The 23,854-nt window shown below is 38.2% G+C and overlaps 1 protein-coding gene across 4 annotated transcripts; it reads right to left on the bottom strand.

The window, feature by feature from the left end:
* Positions 1–850: 850 nt before the first annotated feature.
* On the bottom strand, positions 851–22,638 carry LOC117300339 (protein boule-like). 4 transcript variants are annotated; one of them, XM_033784095.1, is made up of 11 exons: positions 22,513–22,638; positions 17,078–17,194; positions 15,879–15,970; positions 11,885–11,942; positions 11,350–11,409; positions 10,597–10,621; positions 6,424–6,599; positions 5,195–5,329; positions 3,696–3,755; positions 2,976–3,137; positions 851–1,351 (listed from the first exon to the last, which is right to left on the bottom strand). In XM_033784095.1, the coding sequence occupies exons 1-11, from the start codon at positions 22,531–22,533 to the stop codon at positions 1,025–1,027; spliced, it is 1,233 nt and encodes a 410-aa protein (XP_033639986.1). In that variant the 5' UTR covers positions 22,534–22,638; the 3' UTR covers positions 851–1,024. The 4 variants fall into 4 exon arrangements, with proteins under 4 accessions (XP_033639986.1, XP_033639987.1, XP_033639988.1 ...); XM_033784096.1 differs by having other exon boundaries at positions 2,976–3,134; XM_033784097.1 differs by having other exon boundaries at positions 6,424–6,554.
* Positions 22,639–23,854: the final 1,216 nt, after the last annotated feature.

Below are 23,854 nucleotides of genomic sequence, written 5' to 3'. Positions count from 1 at the left end.
CACAAAATACCAACTATTTACTTCCCCCACACCATGATTTTCCCAATCGAATTTAAAAGAGTGGACTTGTTCAAAAGGTACAAAATATCACTGTCCAAACTATAGTAAGATGTAGGCCTGGGCGACTAGTGAAATTTACTACTCGGTTAGTCGCAACTTCAACATTAGTCGTCCTGGCCTAGTAAGATGGTAATATGGATAAAGTATGACAAAGCAAAAATCATACTAAAATACTTGCTCAAGGCTTTCCAACGATAGGTGGCAGCAGACAATTTCCATTGTTTATGTAGTTCTGAACATGCGCATAATTCTGAGAACAATGGATTTACCGGGTAAGTCTGCTGCCCTCTATCGACCCAGAAAGTCTCCCATTGTTTTTCTTAACTTGTAAGGGACTCGTGATGAATAGACCTTATGCATTGACATCATTCAGCCGCCATCTTAGAGATAAAATGCTTACAAAACAATAGAAACGCACAGATTTGTACATGCAACGCACAGGATTGGCCAATGAACAGCCCCCTTTTGACCTCTAGGCGAGGGCGTCCTGTTGATACGACATCATGAGCATAAGGACTATTCTATTTCAGTGGATAGATTTGATTGAGTTTCTTCAATTGGTTTTGTGGTATTTTGAGATTGTCCTTGTGACCGGCTTAAATATAAAAGTCTTAACCTGGGCCCAATCTCACAAAGCCTGTAAGCACAATAAACCTGCTAAGCATTGGAAATTCCTGCTTTGCAAACACAGATTACCAGCCAACATTCTATATTGCTGCGACTGGTGCCTCACTCATTTCTTGCTCAGCGAAGAAATTTTATAAGCAGTATTTTCTGCTTAACAGCTTTATGAAATTGGGCCTCAGTGTGGATTTCACAAATAGTTTAGACTAGTCCTATCTCGAGTTAGGACGAATTAGTCATCCTAACTAAGGACGAGCCTTAAATTTCAAATAACTCCTAGGACTAGTCCTAACTTAGGACTATCGCTGTGAAATCGACCCCTGTACCCACAGCTTAAGTTCTAGTTTTCAGGTACCATAGTGGTTGGGTACCCATTCATTGCCATCATACTTGGGTCATCCATACGTGCTAAGGTGTAATGAATATCCATGGTGCTACGAACCATCTTAGGACCTCGTTCCCGTCGTGGCATCTTAATCGTCCGCTTCGGAGCAAACTTATTCTGGTGGATCGGCATCTTCGGCAGAAGGTGTGGCATGGCGTTGGGGTCCTGAGCGTAGCCCATCTCTGGGGGTAGGTACGGCCGAGGTGCGACGAATGTTGGTTGGAAAGGGGGCGGGGCCATCTGCTGGTGTGACTGGAGGGAGTCCATGGATATTACGGCACCCTGGTGAGAGCCCCATGGGGGGTTAGTCCGTACCTCTGCGATTAAATACGCAGAATAATGGAAGGTCTTAGCTATCCGCTATGTGCAGTAGACATTGAGGGCGCTAGTCCAAACAGTGCTCGTTACCTCCAAATGGAGTTGGGAATTTTCATCGGATAAAGTTAAGCCCTGCTTTGGCATTGTGAACAGCACACAGCAGATAACTAGACCAGCTTGCATGCAACTTTCTTCTCTACATCTTTACACAAATTATATTTAGAGCAATTGATGTTCAGTTTATCCTCTAGTAAGAGTTGTTTGTCTACCATAAAACTAAAATTTTGAAAAAGTTATACTTTTGATTTAGAACTGTTAACTCCTCAAAATAATTATCAGCATAAAACCTTACTTGGTAACAAGTAATGGGGAGAGGTTGATAGTATAAAACATTGTGAGAAATGACTCCCTCTGAAGTGACGTAGTTTTTCGAGAAAGAAGTAATTTTCCACGAATTTGATTCCGAGCCCTCAAGTTTAGAATTTGAGGTCTCGAAATCAAGCATCTGAAAGCACACAACTTCGTGTGACAAGGGTGTTTTTTCTTTTAATGTTATGTCGCAACTCTGAAAACCAATCAAGCTCAAATTTCTCAGGTTTGTTATTTAATGCATATGTTGAGATACACCAAGTGCGAAGACTGGTCTTTTACAATTACCAATAGTGTCCATTGTCTTTAAGTAATGACAGAAAACTTGACTAGTTCCTGATGATTATAGATAATACATAATAAGAAATGTTTGTCTTCCATAAACTAAAATCAATTTGGAAAAATGGATATAGTCAGAACTGTTCTTCCACACCATAAGTAATGATGATAAGTGCACTTATCATCACTTATTACATATTTTCCTGTATAGGTCTTACACCAGGGTTGAGATTTAAGGAATGTGAAAATTCCTGAAAAATGGCTAGAGAAAATGGCTACCTCCTTATTCTAGACCATGTTACAATTCAGGAGGTCAAGACTCTGTTCATCACCAGAAATACAAAACTACAGATTCTGGACTTAAAGACAATGGACACTATTGGTAATTGTCAAAGACCAGTTGTCTCACTTGCTGTAAATTTGAGCTCAATCAGTCATAAAAGTTGGGAGATAATACTGAAAGAAAAACACCCTTGTCACACAAAGTTGTGTGCTTTCAGATGCTTGATTTTGAAACCTCAAATTCTAATTCTGAGGTCTCAAAATCAAATTTGATGAAAATCAAACTCAAATATTTGAGTGGAAAATAACTTCTTTCTAAAAAACTACGTCACTTCAGAGGGAGCCGTTTCTCACAATGTTTTATACCATCAACCTCTCCCCATTACTCGTCACCAATAAAGGTTTTATGCTAATAATTATTTTGAGTAATTACCAAACGTGTCCACTACCTTTTATGAGGATTTTTTCTTTTTCCTTTTTGTGACTGAACTTTTTCAAGAAAAGTGTTAAGAGTTTTTAAGAAAATTCAGAAATCAAGGGAAAACCCTGAGAAAATACATGAGTGTAACACTTTCTAGACATTTTTTGTTTCAGTAAAACTTCATTGTTTATTTTGTAGTGAGGGATAATTTCAGAATTGAAATAATTTGAGGCTTACCTCATTTTGTGTGGGTTCCATAAGAGGCATTTCAGGTACGTCTGTGGGTGTTTGGGCGTAGGATGGGGTAGATGCAGGGTACATGGCCATATCAGTCCCTGGGGTGGTAGCGTACATTGGCGACACCATACTCCCATTCAAACCGGTAGTTGCTTGTTGCTGCTGAAACAAGTTTAAAAAATAATAGTAATAAACAATAATAATAAGACTTGTAATGTGCACATATCCACCCTGCTGGGTGTTCAAGGCGCAGTAAAACCAAAAACGAAACACAACACAAAGAAAAACAGACACAACAAAATTAGTCATTGAAAAACTGTGATATAAGATAAGTTTTGAGAAGAGACTTGAATTTTGCGGTACAAAGACAAGATCGAAGATTAAGTGGTAGAGAGTTCCAGATGCGTGGCGCAGCTGAAGAAAAAGACCTGTCACCCCATGAGTGTCGAGACTTGGGTTCAATGAGGAGAAGCATAGAACTTGATCGAAGATTCCTTGATGGAGTGTAAACTTGAAGCAGTTCAGAAATGTAGTGGGGAGCCTTGCCATTAAAGTAAAGGCTCGGTCACACAGGCCATGATAACGAGAACGAAAACGTAAAAATCAAAACCAATTCTGTAATGTTCCTTTAACACAACAGGAAAAAGGTTTCCATAGTCAGGGAGATTTTTCAGCAGAACACGGAAAGATTGGTTTAATTTGAGGGAACTTTCTGCATACCTGAGGATGGACCCATCTCCATTGGCCTGGGAATGGCGTAGTCCATTGAGGAGTGGTGTGCTATAATCAAAAACACAAATAGGGAAACAAATAAATGCCAAATACGAATTCTTATATTAAAGGGAAGGTACACCTTTGGTAATTACTCAAACAAATATTAACTTAAAAACTGACTTGGTAACGAGCATTGGAAAGCTGCTGATAGTATAAAATATTGTGGGAAGTGACTCCCTCTGAAGTAACGTAGTTTTTGAGAAAGAGGCAATTCCTCACTAAAACAATAATAGACTTCTAGCTAGAAGTCTGTTATTTCTAGCTAGAAGTCTTTTATTTTTATCTGAAAGCACACAAATTCGTCCAACAAGGGTGTTTTTTCTTTCATCATTTTCTCGTAACTTTGACGACCAATTGAGCCCAAATGTTCACAGGCTTGTTATTTTGTGCTTATGATGGAATACACTAAGTGAGAACACTGGTCTTTGACACTTACCAAACGTGTACCTTCCCTTTAACTTAATCTTTGTCAATTTCTACTATAAGATAACTTTTATCAAACAGACTTCACAACTGATTTTTCATGCAATCTAGTATAGAAGGTCCATCATCTAACATCAACACCAACCTTTGCTAGAATAAGAAACTCAACCTAACTCCATGTGACACTTCGTTCATTAATGATCTTACCAGGCAGATCCAATCTTCATAAACCATCTGCTTAATTATGAAAGGTCATTCAAACTGAAAGTAAAAGGCTAGGGTTAAGAGATGGAGGGTTTGCCACTTCATATTCTTGATTGACCCTTTTGACGCCTCTCAAAATTTTAGACATTAGGTTAACGATAATGCACAGCACGTGTGAACTGACCAGGGCCCACTTTCATGGCCCTGCTTACAGCCAAATTACGTGCAAGCGCCAAAATTCTGCGCTAGCCTTGCTTTGCGTAGAATGGCTAGTACCCCTCTAGGGGTGGGTGGGGTAGGGAGATATGGGGTAGGAGGGCAGGGTGGTGGGTGGGTTAGGAGGGTGGGGTTGGGGGGTCTGTATACTTACACTGATGGGCTGCTGGTAATATTGGCCTTGCTGTGGTTGTGATACCGGTATGTACCCCTCTAGGGGTGGGTGGGGTAGGGAGATATGGGGTAGGAGGGCAGGGTGGTGGGTGGGTTAGGAGGGTGGGGTTGGGGGGTCTGTATACTTACACTGATGGGCTGCTGGTAATATTGGCCTTGCTGTGGTTGTGATACCGGTATGTACCCCTCTAGGGGTGGGTGGGGTAGGGAGATATGGGGTAGGAGGGCAGGGTGGTGGGTGGGGTAGGAGGGTGGGGTTGGGGGGTCTGTATACATACACTGATGGGCTGCTGGTAATATTGGCCTTGCTGTGGTTGTGATACCGGTATGTACCCCTCTAGGGGTGGGTGGGGTAGGGAGATATGGGGTAGGGGGGGCAGGGTGGTGGGTGGGGTAGGAGGGTGGGGTTGGGGGGTCTGTATACTTACACTGATGGGCTGCTGGTAATATTGGCCTTGCTGTGGTTGTGGTTGCGATACCGGTATGTACTGATGATGGGAGTGGTTAGAGGGTGGAGCTTGTAACATCACTGGCATGGTATACTGAGGGTAGGCCATCGCCGGCTAATACAAAACAAATACACAAAGGAATATAACAAAAACTACAAATTAGAAAGGAAAAAAACACGGGTTATAATACTCAATATTCGAGGTTGCTTCTTGTGGTTATCCAGGTAACTCAAAGACATTTGATTTAAAGACAGTGGACACTATTGGTAATTGTCTAAGACCAGTCTCCTCACTTGGTGTATCTCACCATATGCGTAAAATAAAAAACCTTAGAAAATTTTAGCTCAATCGGTCATCGAACTTGCGAGATAATAATGAAAGAAAAAAAACCCCTTGTCACATTAAGTTGTGTGTTTTCAGATGCTTGATTTCGAGACCTCAAATTCTTAATCTGAGGTCTCAAAATCAAATTCTTGGAAAATTACTTCTTTCTCAAAGACTATTTCGCTTCAGAGGGAGACGTTTCTCACAATGTTTTATACTATCAACCTCTCCCCATTACTCGTCACCAAGGAATGTTTCATGCTAATAGTTATTTTGAGTAATTACGAGTAGTGTCAACTGCCTTTAAATAATAAACATATTAGTAATTTGATGATTACTTTGCCAACATTTGTTATAGTGATTTAAAGCCTGGTTAAGTAACAGTTATGTTCATTAATGAGCACAAATTCAAGTACTAATTTCAACCACAACTCATTTTCAATATCTTATTTATTGTTGTTAGAAAAACAAAAAATCGTCTGCCTTTAAAAACTGATCTGGAACTTGGATGAACAAAATTGAACAGCTTTTAATACAAAGTTAGAAAAGCACAGAAAACTCTTGCTTAGCAAAAATAGTTACCAGCCAAAATACTGTCAGTTACCATTGCTGTGACTGGTACCACTCATTTCTTACATAGCAAAGGAGTTTACCAAGCAGAAATGTTCTGCTAATCAGCTTTATGAAATAGTTTAGTTAAACAATAAATAAATATAAAATAATTATATACAAAATTCTTGCTCAGCAAAGGCAATTGCTTTCTGCTAACAGCTTTTTTAAATTGGGCGTCGTCGGTTCCAAGTCCACTAGGGGTGAATGCTTAGTTAGTTAAACAAATAAAATAACTAACATAAATAGAGCAAAATAAATGAAGATTTACTCACATTGACCGAGTGGGGGTGTTGTTGGGTGTGGTGATGAGGAATTACAGCAGATGGTGGGTGCCCATGCCCGGTCCCCTGCACCTCAGCAGGGTTGAAGTACGCTACCCCATTATGATAAGTATAGCTGTATCCTAATGGAGAAGTCAAAACCATTCCGCTCGGTATTAGCGCAGGATCTAACGTTGAGGAATATAGAGAAAGAATAGCCGATCTAGAGTAGTGGGCACTGGCCTGTAATGGCATGCACATCAACTATGAGGCTACAAATCTCTACCTCATTGCATGCGTATATAGCCTAATGAGGCTATAAAACTATACCTCATTGCATGTGCATCAACTATAAGGCTACAAATCTCTACCTCATTGCATGCATATATAGCCTAATGAGGCTATAAAACTATACCTCATTGCATTCACATCAACTATGAGGCTACAAATCTCTACCTCATTGCATGCATATATAGCCTAATGAGGCTACAAAACTATACCTCATTGCATGCACATATAGCCTAATGAGGCCATAAACTTTACCTCATTGCATGCACAAATCAAATCGATAACCTATGAGACTACAAAACTACCTCTAGTACCTCATTGCAGGCACATCAATAGCCAACCCGATGAGGCTAAAAAAACATCTACCTCTTTGGCAGTCAAACAACTGATAAACTGTTTCAACACTTCTCCCTCACAATTTGACATTTCTTTGGGGTGTTGTATTTTAGTTGTGAAAATCAATCAAAGGCAGTGGACACTATTGGTAATTGTCAAAGACTCAGTCTTCTCACTTGGTGTATCTCAACATACGCATAAAATCTCAACATACGCATAAAATAACAAACATGTGAAAATTTGAACTCAATCGGTTGTTGAAGTTGTGAGACAATAATGAAAAAAAAAACACCCCTGTCATATGTGCTTTCAGATGCTTGATTTCAGAGACCTCAAGTTCTAAATCTGAGGTCTAGAAATCAAATTCGTTGAAAATTACTTCTGTCTCGAAAACTACTTTACTTCAGAGGGAGCTGTTTCTCACAATGTTTTATACTATTAACAGCTCTCCATTACTTGTAACCAAGTAAGTTTTTTGCTAACATTATTTTCAGTAATTACCAATAGTGTCCACTGCCTTTAAAGTCAAACTATGTTAAAAAAGTACAACATGAATGTCATCACATTACAAACTTTCCTGTCTGGACTATCTTGTCTAGTGACCTAAATACCTCGTCTTAAGTCAACTATTCAGAGAAGCAGGATTCTCTCCAGGATGACAAGGACATTGCGGTGTCCCCTATAGCTCAAGATGAAGGTCAGTAAAAAAACACAAAAACTGGGTGACCTAATTAACCATTACCTGGGATCTAGCATTATGGCAGCTGCAACGTTTTCAAGCTTAACTGTTTATACCCGTGTACATTTCTTATACTTTTCTAAACTTGTGTCAAGTCCAATTGTTGTATTTTCTTTTCTAACCATATAGTTTCACCTTTGAAACAAATTTAACTCCTAGATGACATTTTCTGTAAACTTTTTCAAACAACTAAGCACAGTGTAGCCAAAGTAAATATTTGAAGAATCGTCTTGCTTTGCCAACATGAATAAAAACCTTCTTTAAACATCTTTTCAAACCTGTACATTTTGAAAAAAATATCATTGAAAAGGTTGTTTTGAACGGTCGGGCTGGGACGATCAACAATTTTGTTTTTTATGTGGCCTAATCGAAAAAAGTTTAAAATGGCAGTGTTTGTTTAGGAGCTTATGGAATCCTCTGAGTTCGTTGAGAAAAACAACATTCTAAACATTTTTCAACTGCACCAAGATTTAATTTAATTGCGAAGAGAGAAAAATAAAATTATTGAATAATTACTCTTAAAGCGCCTTGACCTTTACTGCCCCTGATATTGACCTGGGTGACTGGGACAACCAATTATATTCCTAATGAAGATGCCCTGTAACAATACAGGCAGCTATTGCTTTAGATTGCCAGCCAGTTTTGTCTTAATTGTTAGTGCCCTAGCTGTGGTATGCTTAAGTCTCTTTAAAGGCACTGGACACATGTGCTTTCAGATGCTTGATTTCGGGACCTTAAAATCTAATTCCGAGGTCTCAAAATCAAATTCAAATATTTGAGTGGAAAATTACTTCTTCCTCAAAAACCATGTTACTTCAGAGGGAGCCGTTTCTCACAATGTTTTATAATACCAAAAGCTCCCCATTGCTTGTTACAAGTAAGTTTTTATGCTAACAATTGTTTTGAGTGTTTACCAATAGTGTCCAGTGCCTGTAAGTATGAACCCAGGCCCTACTAAAGCACAATATGCAAGGTCCAGAACACCACCTCTTTAACATGATATCTTTTCCCAGATAGGAGAATAGGTTTCTTCATCATTGACCAAAATAAACGAAAACATAAAAACCAAGAAAAATCTGGACATTCTCATGAAAACACAAAGCACAAACCAAAGTCCTTTTTTATGTCAACATATGTCCAACCTCAATTACTCAATAAATCCTTCACCCAAGAAAGCAATGAAATAAATCTGTCAGATAAATATGTCAAACCTTGCTCCACAATAAAAGCCGGGAATCATTTCGGCAGTGATGCTGTTAGGAATTAGAAGCAGTGATAGCTCCCTGGATCTCGTTTGTAATTTACTAATTAGTGATGGGTTTCTTCATACCTTATCTCAAGGATATGTTTTACAAGGAGCGATAAAGGATGGTATTTCAGCGGAGTTTCACCCCTAGAGAAGATAACCCAACACTGTGGGAGTCAGGGTCTTAGAGAATTGCAAACCAGGGCTTTCCTCAAAGGTTATTTAAACTGTTGATCTTGATGTATTTAATAGATGTTAAATTTGCATCAGGGATGCCCCCCCCCCCCCCCCCCCCCCCCCCGAGCTTACAGTGCTTACACACATCGGTGTAAGGGTAAAACCAAATAATATTCTTTATCACCGATGCAAATTTAAATCGTTAAATCGTTTGCAGTACCCGCTGCTGAAACACAGGATTTGAACTGCCTGTAGCTACGGGACAATAATCTCGGTGCCTAGTTGGTAAGACATCTGCTCTGGATTCGCAAAGGTTGTGGGTTCGAATCCCACCCGAGTAATAATAAAAAGTTTCACAGAACTTGGGAAAGTAGTGAGTATGCAGTGCTAACACACATCGGTGTTTAAGGGACAAACCAAATAATATTCTTTAACATCTATTTAATCATTGCGGTATCTGCTGCTAACATATAGGATTGAAACTGCCCCTAACTACCTCTGTGACTAGTTGGAGAGACATCGGCTCTAGATTGGCAACAGTCGTGGGTTTGAATCCCATCGAGTAATATGCCCATGATTTTTTTTTCACAGAACTTGGAAAACTACTGAAGGGCACTTAGGCATTTTCTCCTTTGTAAAGGGCACCCTATGAAGAAATTTCTCCCGAGGCATTCAACTTTTAAAAGGAACTCAGTGCCTTGGATCGGTCCAGTTGGTCTTCGTTTGTCATTAAATGCATATGGGTGGAAAGATGTTGTAAAAGTAGTATACACATAATGAATGTTTATGAGTGCAATGGTGCGAATATGTTCATGAGTTGAAAGATGGAATGTTCTATTCAACGAGGCGGAGCCGAGTTGAATGGAACATTCCAGCTTTCAACGAATGAACATTATTCGCACCATTGCACGAATGAAAAACATTCATTATTTGTTTTATATAACATCCAAGTAGATCTTTGTCATTTTGATTGAAAGACACAACTTTCAAAACAAACAAAGCGTAGGCCTACAATTTTTAATTGTATAATCCGAATGCTAGTATTAGTAATTTTACTCATATTATTCCTTGCAGTAACACTGCTGCGCTACAAAGACGCGCAAGCAGTGATGTTTTTACTCAGCTTTTTCCTTCCATCCGAAAAGTACCATTGCACGCTGGCAGCGCAATTTGCAATTTATAACAAACGATTTATAGACCAACTCGTCCGATCCAAGGCAACGTGTTCCTTTAGGGGCACCAAGGCAAGGGGTCTTGAGGCAATTGCCTCGGTTAAGTATTAGGCCAGAGCTTTAAAGTGTGGCATCGTTGGTTTCAGTCAAACCAATGTCGTCCCAAATGGTTCAAGCAATGCCATAAACAAGATCACAACCATTGAACATACCACATCATTACTTACCCACATTCTTAGGCAGACTCATAGGCTGTGGACAGAAAAGAAAAAAGAGCGTCAAACACAAGACCTTTACATTTCTGTCTTCAACTTTGCTTCCTAGGTTAGACGTAATTACCTCAAATTGTCAAGTCGTCTTTAAGGTGCTTATACTTTTGACTTAAATGGTTTAGCAGGAGTTGAAGGTGTAAGTCAACTGAGAGTGTTTAATTACAAATGATTAGAGGTATGGTATACAAATGCCATTATAGGCTATATTTAATTCACATATCACACTTCTAGTGTCAATGACGTCAAAACAAGAGCTTAAAGGCACTGGACACTACTGGTAATTTCTCAAAATATTTGTCAGCATAAAAACTTACTTGGTAAAAAGCAATGGAGAGCCGTTGATAGTATAAAACATTGTTGGAAACGGCTTCCTCTGAAGTTACATAGTAATGTAGTTTTTGAGAAAGAAGTAATTTCTCAGTAAAACATTTGAACTGAATTTGAGACCTCAGCCAAGATCTCGAATTCAAGCATCTGAAAGCCCACAACTTGTGCGGCAAGGGTGTTATTTTTTCCATTATTCTCTTGCAACTTCAAGGACCAATAGTGTCCAAATGTTCACAGGTTTGTTATTTTTTGCATATGTTGAGACACAACAAGTGAGAAGACTGGCCTTTGACAATTACCAAAAGTGTCCTATGCCTTTAAATTTATTTAAGTTCTTTCAGGGGGTAAGGGAAATAGAAGTAAATTGTGTGGGTTACTTACCTGTTTACGAATAGCTTGACCGATGTTTAGTTTCTTATCCTTGAAAATGAGATTGTTTGCCTGTAAAAAGATTTATAAAAAGTATGAATTAAAACAAGTTTCTCCTGATAATGACTAGAGCAAGCTAGTCAAAACATTGAGACTAATTTAAGAACCGACTCCGCGGTAGTACAGTTAATCACGATCCTATAAGCTAAAGTAGTAGTCCCAGCCTATTTTCTATACCATCCGCCCGGGTAATAGTTTAAAAAAGTAGGACAGTTCTTTTCCGAACTGAAAAGTCTCCCGATCATCTGCTCCGCGTTAACCGAAATAAAGCAAGACAGTTTTCTAAGTACAAACTCTACCTGGCAAGTAAATACACACATGGTGTTACCGCAAACCAAATATATAAGTTTTGAACATACAAAACAACTTTGAGACAGTGGCAGTCAAAGTTATTTGTTTGTTTTTCTTAAAAACAACAGATTTCTGGATAAAAACAGAGAAATTACATCCCTGAAGACAACCTATTTAGGGGGCATCCCTTCTTTACCTGTTCTTTGAGAATTCTGACGGCCTCTTCCTGTGACTCAAACGTTATGAATGCATACCTGGAGGAAAGAAGGAAGAGGAAAATAATCTTGAAGTCATGACATCAAACGATGATGCAGATAATCAGTGAGACTGCTGTGATAATGCCAGGCAGCTGACTGTGACATTACCATCAGCCAACTCAGGAGGAGGAAATCTTACCCTAGTCAAGATTGTCAGGGTGTTGTAATCTTATTGCGTCTCCCAGGAATAAACATCTACCCAATAGACACATTGCCAGTCTGGATGTTAGGTCCTTGAGTAAAAGTAGGAACGTTTTATTGAGTATAAGGGCTGACCTACATGCACAAGAGGTAGCAGGCTTTGAAGATTAAAGTTTGAAGATTTTTCTTAGGGTAAACAAATCGTAAATCAGATAAAAAAAGGTAAAATATCATGTCTGCACTGCATCAAATCATTATTTGGACCGGGCTTTTACTCAGGAACCCTTTTTTACTAAAAGAACATGCACTTATCTTCATGAGAAATAAATTAAATGATAATCTAACAATTTCAGATGGTTCTTCTATAGCTTTGTTACTTTTAGTCTTAAGAGTTCTTGACTTTGAAGATTTTTTCCCCCTAAGTTGCAATAGCAGGGAATTGCACAATATCTACAGCCGAACAAATCAAACCTCAAGTGCATGATATTTGGCCCTTGCAAAGAACAAATATTTTTTTTATCAAGTTTAAGGGCTGACCTACATGTACACTGTGTAGGCTTTAATAAGGGACTTTTCAGCCTATTTAAAGGGAAGGTACAGGTTTGTTAATTGTCAAAGACCAGTCTTCTCACTTGGTGTATCCCATCATAACCATAACAAAACAAGCCTGTGAAAATTTGGGCTCAATTGGTAGTCAAAGTTGCGAGAAAGTGATGAAAGAAAAAACACCCTTGTTGGACGAATTTGTATGCTTTCAGATAAGAATAAAAGACTTCTAGCTAGAAGTCTTTTATATTTTTTGTGCGAAATTACCTCTTTCTCAAAAACTATGTTAGTTCAGAGAGAGCCGTTTCCCACAATGTTTTATACTATCAACAGCTCTCCATTGCTCATTACCAAGTCAGTTTTTAAGTCAATATTTGTTTTTAGTTGTTTCCAAACGTGCACCTTCCCTTTAATCACAATTTTGCTGATTTTCCAGAAGACAAACAATCGGAAATCAGACTTAAAAGTAGGAAGAATGCGTGCCTGAAAACAAGAAAACATGCCTGAAAATAAAAATAAAAATGCATGCACAAAAAAAAAAGAGACTTTTTGAGATGACATACATTGACAAATCAGTTAGACCTTTTGGCAAGGACATACTTGGGTGTGTTGAATGTGATACTTGCACTTTTCAACTGCCCATGGTATGTGAATTTGATGTAGATGAATGAATGAAGAGATAAGGCTGTTTTACTCTACCGTCCATTAGAAACGGAAACCATGGTATGGTTTGGATATATCAGATATGTTGCTTGAGTATACACTGTAGTTATTCTTAGAGAACTGGAACAAACCCTCATTAATCAATTCAACCTCAGTGTTTTGGATAAATATTATACAAAGAACACCCACACAATTTTCAGACTCATTTGTGGTGTTTTCATGGAAATATCATAGCATATTTAAAAAAAAAAATTTGCAACTTTTCGGTCACTAGCGGTGGAACAAAATTTGGGTTTAAGCACACGAGGGTGGTTGGTATTCAATTGTGTTCATCGTTTAGGTGTCCGATAGCGTCCGAAATTTGTATCGCGTCTCAAAAAAAGTAGTTTTTCCTTTATTATATCCATACGACATACGTCCCCATAGTTTGGTGAAGAACCAAGTGCGCACGCGCAAACTCATATATGCCAGGTCGCCCATTGTTTGTATAAGGTATGTGGGTGATTACGAGGTGTTGTTAAACGACCGCGGTATCACTGGTACGACTTTTTAAGTCCCTTCGTTCAAACTCCTTCTCTTCCCTCCCCCATGATTTGAGAGACCACATAACTATTAAGTTTTAAAACCTGTGAACTTTAGAATCAATGAAAGGCTACTGATTGTTCTGAATCCCCAAAACAACACTTGCATTCAATTAATAGTTATTGTGAAAATAAAATTGAAAACTTTGCTGTTTTTAAAACCCAAATGTTGAAAAGTGACTTTTGAAGAACAGCTTCATAAGTGGATGTGAACTAATTGAACAAAAGAGTTCAAATTGAAGATCAAATAATATAAACCACAAGGGAAACTGACTGTGTAAGTTTAAATTATTTGGGGTTAAAAAAAGACGAAAATTTGACTAGAGTGGGACTCAAACCAAAACCTCTGGTTTAACATGCCGGCGCTCTACCAACTGAGCTATCTAGCCCTATGTTGGTGGTCTTCCTATCTTGTCAAACTTTTGAATGCAACAAACTTGGATATTACGTTATAAACACATTGTGCAGTTTGTGAAAACCACTTAACTTCCAGCCACCTAAAATTAAACTCCCGCCAAGATATGCACTTTGAAAAATCAACTAAATCTGATAAGCTATGGTGACTGTTATTATAACACCCATGGTTTCATCAAATAGATTCAATCTTCTTTAAAGGCGCTGGACACTATTGGTAGTTACTCAAAATCATTGTTAGCAAAAAAAATTACTTGGTAACGAGCAATGGAGAGCTGTTGGTAGAATAAAACATTGTGAGAAACGGCTCCCTCTGAAGTAACGCAGTTTTTGAGAAAGAAGTAACTTTGCACTAAAACATTTGAGTGCATGCATGAGGTCTCGAATTGATTTCGAAACCTCACATGTGAGGTCTTGAAATCAAGCTTCTGAAAGCACACAACTTGTACGACAAGGGTGTTTTTTCTTCCATTATTCTTTTGCAAACTACAATGACCACTTGAGTTCAAATTACCACAGGTTTGTTATTTGATGCATGTTGAGAAGACTGGTCTTTGACAATTACCAAAGGTGTCCAGTGCCTTTAAGCAACTGACACTCTAGGTTCAATGGCCTCGACATTATGTGATCATTCTTAAGAAACACGCTGTTTTCTTTACTAATGCATGCTCCACATGACAGCTTGGATAATTATTGGTCTGACTTTGCTGTCAACAAGACGTCAAATTCTCTTTCTTATTCCCCCTATGAATTAGCCTATCATGAAAACTACTACATGTGTTGATCATTGGTAAACGAGGGACTTGTTAATGTGCGATACATGTCACTTAGGTTTTGACTTGTTAGAGCAGGTTTACTTGCAATTATTGGAGTTTAATGCAATGACGTGCAAGTGTGAATTTGATTTCAAAGTCACTGTTGCAATGTTTATCTTGTTCAATTGTGACTGTACCTAATTCTTAATGAAATAGTAAACAGGTGCTATACTTGCCCTCAGTCATTGCCTTAGTGCCCCTTAAAATGTTTGAACAAATTTTTAAAATTTCCTTATCCAAGGAGAAAATGACAGGCCAAAATAACTCAAGGCACCGATAGTAATTGCTGTGGTGCTCTGTGCTTTTGCCGTGATGCCCTTTGCAAAGTTCCAATACAAAATTAGATTTTCTTCATAGAAATGCCCCTTACCAGAGCAAAAAATGCTGTGCCCCTTCAAGAAGGAAACTCAAGGCCTGAAAATGCCTTGCTGCCCTTGCAAAAAAACAAACAAACATCAGGTCTGATTACATAACGCACTGTAACTTGGCTAGCTCAATTAAATAATTGTTGGTGAGTATTAGTTTATCACCAGGGCTGTATGCTTCGTTTTTGAAAGGGCAAGGGCACCAAGGCATTTTCTCTTTGGTAAAGGGCACCCTATGATGAAACTGCAAATTTGTACTGGTGCATTTCAAGGGCACCAAGGCAATGACCAGGGGACACGGAGGCAATATCAGATGCTAAAATTTCATATAATTCCAACGAACTTAAACTACTTTATTTTCTACTAAATCCTTTCATAATTTTGTCTTAAAATCCTGAACTGACTTACCCCTTGGACACCCCAGCCCTATCTGCGATTATTTTTGTCTCTTTAACACGTCCATAGTGAGAGAAGAAATTTTTTAGTTCAGCTTCACAAGTCTGTAAAAACGAAAAAAGTTACACCAAAACTGAGTCAACTGAAAAATCTTAGAGAATTTGATATAGTTAAAGGCAGTGGACACTATTGGTAATTACTAAAAATATTATTAGCGCAAAACCTTTCTTGGGGACGAGTTATGGGGAGATGCTGATGGTATAAAACATTGTGATAAACATTGTGATAAAGTGCCATAGTTTTCGAGAAAGAAGTAATTTTCACCGAATTTGATTTTGAGACCTCAAGTTTAGAACTTGAGGTCTCGAAATCAACCATCTTAACGCACACAACTTCGTATGACAAGGGTGTATTTTTCTTTCATTGTTATCTCGCAAGTTCGATGACCGAATGAGCTCAAACTTTCACAGGTTTGTAATTTTATGCATGTTGAGATACACCAACTGTGAAGGCTAGTCTCAGACAATTCCCAATAGTGTCCACTGCCTTTAAGTAATGTAATCATAGAGATGGTTTTAAAGTTGTTTCTAGCTGCACTTAAAACTATCGCACTTTAAAAATCTGTTTATTCAACTGTGTTGTGGTAGAACGAAAGATGAAATCTGATCAATGTGTAGGATAGAGCCAAGACTAAAATAATTTTTTTTTTTTTTTTTTTTTTGGGGGGGGGGGGGGAAGTGCATTAAAGCAAAAATTGCATGCCTGGAATTACACAGCACAGGGGCCAGCCATCCTCCGTTACTCTACTTTTGGCCTTGGTGCCCCTTTTAACAGAGTTAAGGCTCGGTCCCCCTTTTAACAGAGTTAAGGCTCGGTCCCACTACAGCGATAACGAGCACTGCAGCGATAACGAGAATGACGCAAAAAGAACGCATTCTATTGGTTGAATTGCCCAACGCAGAATACGCCCACGCTCATTCAACCAATAGAATGCGTTTTCTTGGCACATTATTGTTATCGTTCTCGTTATCGCTGCAGTGGGACCGGGCCTTTAACTTTAAGATTTTCAAATGGAAGTGCCCTTTGCAAAATGAAAATGGCCAAGCTTTTCCAGGCCCGAAAAATTCCTCAAAAAGGAGTGCTTGGGCAGGAGTTGGATTTTGGAAGAGTTTTTCAACTGCCAACACAAAATCTGTTTTTGTTTTACTTACATTGAAGGAAATGCCACCCACAAAGATCCTATTTGGGATCATGGTTCCATACTTGGGAGCATTTGGGGCACTTGGTATGGGAGAGGAAGCAGTGGAGCTATTACTGCCATCAGCAGGCTGCAAATAAACAAAGATAAAGATTAACAAGTCAGAAATAGAAACAGACAGTCCAGGCCTTGAAGTATAAACCTATTAAAGCTATCGCCGTGGTGCTCTGTGCTTTTGCTGTGGTGCCCTTTACACAGTTCCAATAGTAATACAAAGATACATTTTCCACATAATATTAGTAATGCCCCCCTGACCAGAGGAAAATTGCTGTGCCCCTTCAAGACCTCGAGATGAGAGATTGAAATTTACACTGATTGCAGGCCCAAGGTCGGCGATTTTAGCGTAGGTCCCGTAAACTCACAACAAGTCCCAGGCCTTGCGTTTTTCAATTGAATAAAAAGGTTTAAAAAACAAAAATGATGCTCAAGTATTGATTTTATCAAGTTTGATAAACATCATTCAATTTTGTTGAGAATCAAAGTATTACATTTTAAGAATGAGATAAATCTTCTCTAGCGCTTGTTCAAATAAAAACAATTTGTACATAAAATGTAGTTTTTCTGATTTTGATTCTGGTCTTGCTAGTCCTATAAACTTGCCATGCATTCCTGTGGCTTTTCCACTGCTAGTCGAGCCCCACAGGGTTAAGATAGTTTGACGCTGGTATCCAAGTTATTACGACAAATCCCATGCAATTGAGGAAATATTTATTTACCAAAATTGTGTTTGGAAAAACGTCTTTGCCATTAGGCCTATGTTCTACAATATTCATTGATTTTGATAAACTTGCAGAATACAAATGGAGTTTTCGAGAAAAGAGTGAAAAGTTTTTTAAAACAGTGTACACACTGTCTAGACTACAACAGTATTCCTTCAATTTATTTTACTCAACAACAATAATGTCATTAAAATATTTTATAAATTAAAAGTAGGTTTGTATCCAAACTTCCATAATAATGCAATTAAAACTTCAAATAAAATTAAGCATATCTCACTCACATCTTACAAGATTGAAAATATTCAATAAGGAAACAACGATAGAATGTTAATGAGTCTATTTTCTACACGACATTGTCAGTTAGATCCATTTTTGGCAGGCTGGTTTGGTGTACGACCATGGTTTATCATTGATTAAACCTTGTAATCAACATGCCTTTATCATATGCCCCCAGCAGGACATTCTAGCCTACTCAACTCAGTTATGTAAAATCTTGTCTCACTGTTAGGTTGTGTATACATCTAGTTAAGAACCTACGTATCTTTTACTGCGTAAATATCTGTACAACTGCCATCTGCAATTAACCCCCCATATGATACCTTGGGTTACGAGGTTTTGGGGGTTCAGCTAAATGTCAGTTAAGGTTTTTTGTCTCGTTTTAAAACTGAGAAATAATCCTAGCTAGAGATTAGTGTTCTTGTAGTAATGTTTAATTGTTTTAAAGGCAGTGGACACTATTGGTAATTACTCAAAATAATTGTTAGCATAAAAACTTACTTGGTAACAAGCAATGAAGAGCTGTTGATGGTATAAAACATTTTAAGAAACAGCTCCCCCCTCTGAAGTAGCGTAGTTTTCAGGAAAAGAAGTAATTTTCCACGAATTTGATTTTCGAGACCAAAATCAAGCATAGCCTGAAAGCACGCAACTTTGTGTGACAAGAGCATTTTTTCTTCTTCTTTTTTCATTATTATCTCGCAACTTCGACAACCAATTGTGCTAAACTTTGCACAGGTTTGTAATCTTTGACAATTATCAAAGGTGTCCAGTATCTTTAGTTGTCCCCAGGTAGAGAACTATGACTCTTGCTTCTCATAAGTTGCCCTGTTCTTTATTTAATTTCAGATCCTGTCAGCATTGCTTTAATCAGCAAATAGTCTTATACTTATTTACCAGGTAGCGGGAATCCTAAATTGCAGACCTTCGTTTATAGAAATAGCAGGAGCTCTTTAAATCGCTCTCCTGAGAATACTCAGGAGCTCAATTTGAGCTCCTAAAATATCACTCTTCTTAGATTGTCCAGGAGCTCAATTTGTTTGACTAGCATACTCAGTTTATGATTACTAAAATGGTCAAATGGAGAAAATACGTCGTTGATCCATGGTTGATCGTAGTTCCAGTATTGCACGGACGACGTATACAGTAGTAACGTGTGTGTGTATGTACGTGTAGTAATGTACCCGGCTGCGAGTGAGTTCGTAAAGCTAGCAATCTGTTAATTGCGCTGCTCAATCTCGAGATTGCACAACAGATGTTGATTGAGCTACGTACGCCGACAGTATGTGCTTCGCCCTCGCATTTGCGCCGCCTGGAAATGCGCGAAAACTCCCACGTGACACGTCGAGTCTTATCTCAATGCGTTTATTTCTGGTTCGCGTAGATTTTACCAATAGAGGGCGTTTAATATCAAGCTAGTGCATCGTTCCAAAGCGACCTCTAGCGTTCAATGTTTTTTATATTTATTGTCGCACGCAAAGTAACAACGACTGGCGTGAAGTCTGCTTTTGTGTTATAAATAAGCTTGGGCGATATCGATTTATTTTATTCACGATATATCGCCGACAATATATCGCGATATTCGATATAATCGCGATTAATGAAATTTGACATCATCAGTCTTCAAACTCCAAGTGAAAGTTGTAGAAGAGACAGTCATAGCTTAAGAGAGGTGTTCTAATGACCTATTCTTCTGGTTTTACTCCAAACCTATGGAGCGCTGTCGATCGCGCACCTGAAAACAGCCCCAGGAGCGCGAGCGCGATCGCGCTCCTCAAAAACGAAGGTCTGTAATTGTGCAAATTGCTTTTATACAGAATATTTTTGATTGACCCCAATTCACCCAAAGTCATCACCCTATAAATTTTGGTAGCCCCATGGGAGTTACATTCCATGTAAGTTTACTACTGTGCAGCCCGCACATTTTGAACAGTAACGCACATCATATCTTTGCAATTTGATCCCCAAAATGGCAGACCATTGGGCACACAGCTCTGTATGTGACGTCAATGCTAGACTGGTGCCATGCTGGGCCAAATTTAATAAAGCCTGTTAGCACAAAAACTTGCTAAGCACAGTAGAGTGTTGCTCAATAGAAACAGTTTACCAGCCAAAATTAAATTAAGTTTATATTGTTGTGACTGGTGCCCAACTCAATTTCTGCTTAGCAAAGACATTTTTTAAGCAGCATTTTCTGCCTTACTTACAGATTTATGAAATTGGGCCGTAGTAGTACCCAATGGTGGAAAGTGGTGTGTGCTGTTGAAAAAAATGCTTGAAGTAATTCTCCTCCTCATTGGTTTAACAAATGTATTTTTTCTTTAATGACCTAGTTTTACAAGAGGTTAACTTAACCCCCTTCTTTTGAAGTCTACCCTCCCTCCTCAAACCATGTACTATCTTTTTTCATAACTGCAATTATACTTCAAAGTGAAATGTTTCTCAAAATGCATTTATACTATCCAGAGCTACTGTAGAAAAAACACCCTTGTCACACGAAGTTGTGTGCGTTTAGATGTTGATTTCGAGACCTCAAGTTCTAACTTGAGGTCTCGAAATCAAATTCGTGGAAAATTACTTCTTTCTCGAAAACTACGTCACTTCAGAGGGAGCCGTTTCTCACAATGTTTTATACTATCAACCTCTCCCCATTACTCGTTACCAAGTGAGGTTTTATGCTGATAGTTATTTTGAGTAATTACCAATAGTGTCCACTGCCTTTAAGGTTGTATGTATTTGTTCCCAAATGACCTAGTTTTACAAAAGAGGTTACTCCCTTCCCACCCATGGAACTTGGCATCATACCCTGTTAAAACAATACCGCTGTTCGGGCGATTACATTCAATACATCAATATGACTTGAGCTGATCACACGTACTTTACTAATACTAGCCCAGCCAGAGGCAAATAAACAGCATGTCTTGTATTGCAGTACACAGCCAACTATAATAGGTCAACTGTAGATATGGCTTACACAGTATATTAAAGCCGTTAAGTGAACTGAATAAGATGGAGACTTCTTAATCTTATCTTTTTGGCTTTAATAAATGACGCTGTAGTTTTTTAAATATTAAATTATTTATTATCAACAAAATTTTATAATTCTAGATCCAACATTACAATACATTTTCAAAGAAACATCACTGCTTTTAGGAAGAGTAAAGGCCCAGTTAAAATGGTTGTTTCTACAAATCACAGGTTCCTTGAGTTGACCAAGCCATCATGTTGTCAATGTGTCCCATGGCATTTTCTTTTTAGACAGGACTAGGCCTACCAAGTTAAAACTGACAACATATTTTTGAAGTTTTTCTTGCCAATCTGGATAAGATTAAGAAGGTCTCCTTTTCTTTTATTTATGTTTTTGTTCTTCTCTTATTAAGTTGTTGGATATAATTTGGCTTCAATTATTTAAAAAAAAAACATGACTGTGTATGCAACTGGGTACAAAATATTGATTTAAAAAAAGGAGGAGCAATAAAATTATTGATACAATTCCTGCTATCTAGCATGACAAACTAGGGCCATAATTATTAATATAACAACTAATTTTCCCTGAATCGACCAAGCCAAGCCTCTAGTCTAACACTAAAAAATAACAAATAAAAAAACCATCATCCCAACTAAAAGTCAAAAACAACACATATTTTGATTTAATTTATGCAGGCCTGAGATTCGAGAAGACAGTTTGAGTTAGGCCTGCATACAAACTCAAAAGACTTTTGACTTGAGTTGAGTGATACTGGTTTCAGTTTAATAATAAGAAAAATCAAACCCACAACAAACTCAGCAAAATTGTTTATCGGAAAAGTTTCCGTATGGCGCCACCACTTTTTCATTCGATATGAAATAATATAGTATCTAATTTACCTCAATGAGATATCCCTTTTTCTAAAAATGAGTGAAAAAGTGGTGGCGCCATACGGAAAGTTATCCGTAATAGAATGAACTTTCTAACTTCTAGTTTCAAGATTGTTGGTATTCTTGTAAAATAAGTTGATCGTTCACAAAATGTACCGATTTTCAAATCTTACCCATCAAATCAATGCCAGCCTATGGGGAATGGTGATTATGAAACATGGTGAACTTTCCAACCCCCCTGTCTACTCACGAACCAACTATCAACAAAAATGGTGACAAACATCACCATGTTGTGAAAACAATTTCAAACACAAGGGCACACGCAGGCTTACCTCCTGAAGGAGTTCCCCACGATCATGGGGCATGAAGGACAGAGACACCCCAAGTGTGCGCTCTGATGCACCCGGTAAGGTTTCCTCCCGTGCACGCTCAAAAAACACCAAACAGCAAGTTTTCGTTTGTCATCCATCAAATGTTTGCAAAATAACAACATTTCTATCAGCTGTAAACATACTTTCTAGCTATTCATACTTACTCCAGATTGCACCTCTGTCATGATGGCCGGAAAAACTTGAAAGAAATCGTCAAAAATAAGCAAAGATCCACCGGTAAATTTGTAAAGAAATAAAATACAGGCTCCAAGACACACTGCGTAGTAAAATCCCAGGCGATGACTAAATTACACACGAAATAATCTTAGCGTTGGTTTCATCAGCTGGAGTTGGAACATACCATCCATTCCAGCAACAGGGATGTTCCAATGTCTGCAGGCTCGCGTGGCATGCGGAGAATGTTGGGTTCTTTTGCATGTGAATTTTGTTTACGGTTTGCCTGTTTTAAATTATTGTAAAAATTATAGTGCCTATTGTTTCAAGGGTGTACCTTTGTTGATAAAAAGGCAAACAAAAAACTGTCGATGCTGTTGACACAGAGAGCATAAGACAGATTAAAACTTTTCAAAATTCAGATAAAAATGCACCGAATATTATTTTGAACTCGGGATCGGTCCAGCGCAATATAAAAATAATGAATACCAATTATGGGTAATGGAATAAAAGTACAGTAAAATTGATTTGAATCTAACGTAACTATTTTAAAAACATATTTTAGTGGGATAAAATAAACAACCGATAAATAACAACATAAAAAACCTTCGTAGAATAGCGTAGTCCTTATTTAATTCTTACCTTTTTATAAATGGAATATTCCATATTTGAAAGGTGTCAAACTTAATGTTGATCGATTGACTCCGCCCACTTTCAACTTTTTCCAAAAGCAGATTTTCTCGTTGATTTCGCGCCAAAAAGATAAAAACAAAAATAAGACAAAAATTCAAGACTTTATCCCTAGTTTTTAGACAGCCACTATCGCCACGCGAACAATCGTCGAGCTTAAAGCGTATGTGAACTATCTAATCGGATTAAATCACGAATAAAGCCGTATAAATCCTACTTTCTTGGCAGACTATTTTCAGAGCTTCAGTTAGTTATCGCGAACGCGACCGCAAGAACAAATGTAGCAATTTTGACCAAGAAAAAGAAATGTATAACATTTTTCATTGAATATAAGCCAGACCTGGGAACAATGGTTGGGTGCACGTGCCTGGGCGAGGGGCGGGCAAACGACTTTGTGTCTGGTGTGTAGTGGGATATGTGGATAATGCCTTTCCTATCTGGAATTGAGTTAAGACTACTACAGGCGTGGAATTACAATTCCTGTTTGAAAATTAATTAGATCAACAGCTAGAGGCAGGCCTAGGTAGGTGCGCTGGACTGTAGTGTTAGACCAACTCAATGCATAAACAAATGAATAAAGAGAGCAACAACTTGAGTAGATTTAAAACACAGTCGCATTCATGATCTTTATAGGAGAATTAT

This window comes from Asterias rubens, chromosome 15 (assembly GCF_902459465.1).
Source record: "Asterias rubens chromosome 15, eAstRub1.3, whole genome shotgun sequence".
Taxonomy (NCBI): domain Eukaryota; kingdom Metazoa; phylum Echinodermata; class Asteroidea; order Forcipulatida; family Asteriidae; genus Asterias; species Asterias rubens.
The sequence above is the reverse complement of the archived record's forward strand: the minus strand, read 5'-3'. Positions and strand labels throughout refer to the sequence as shown.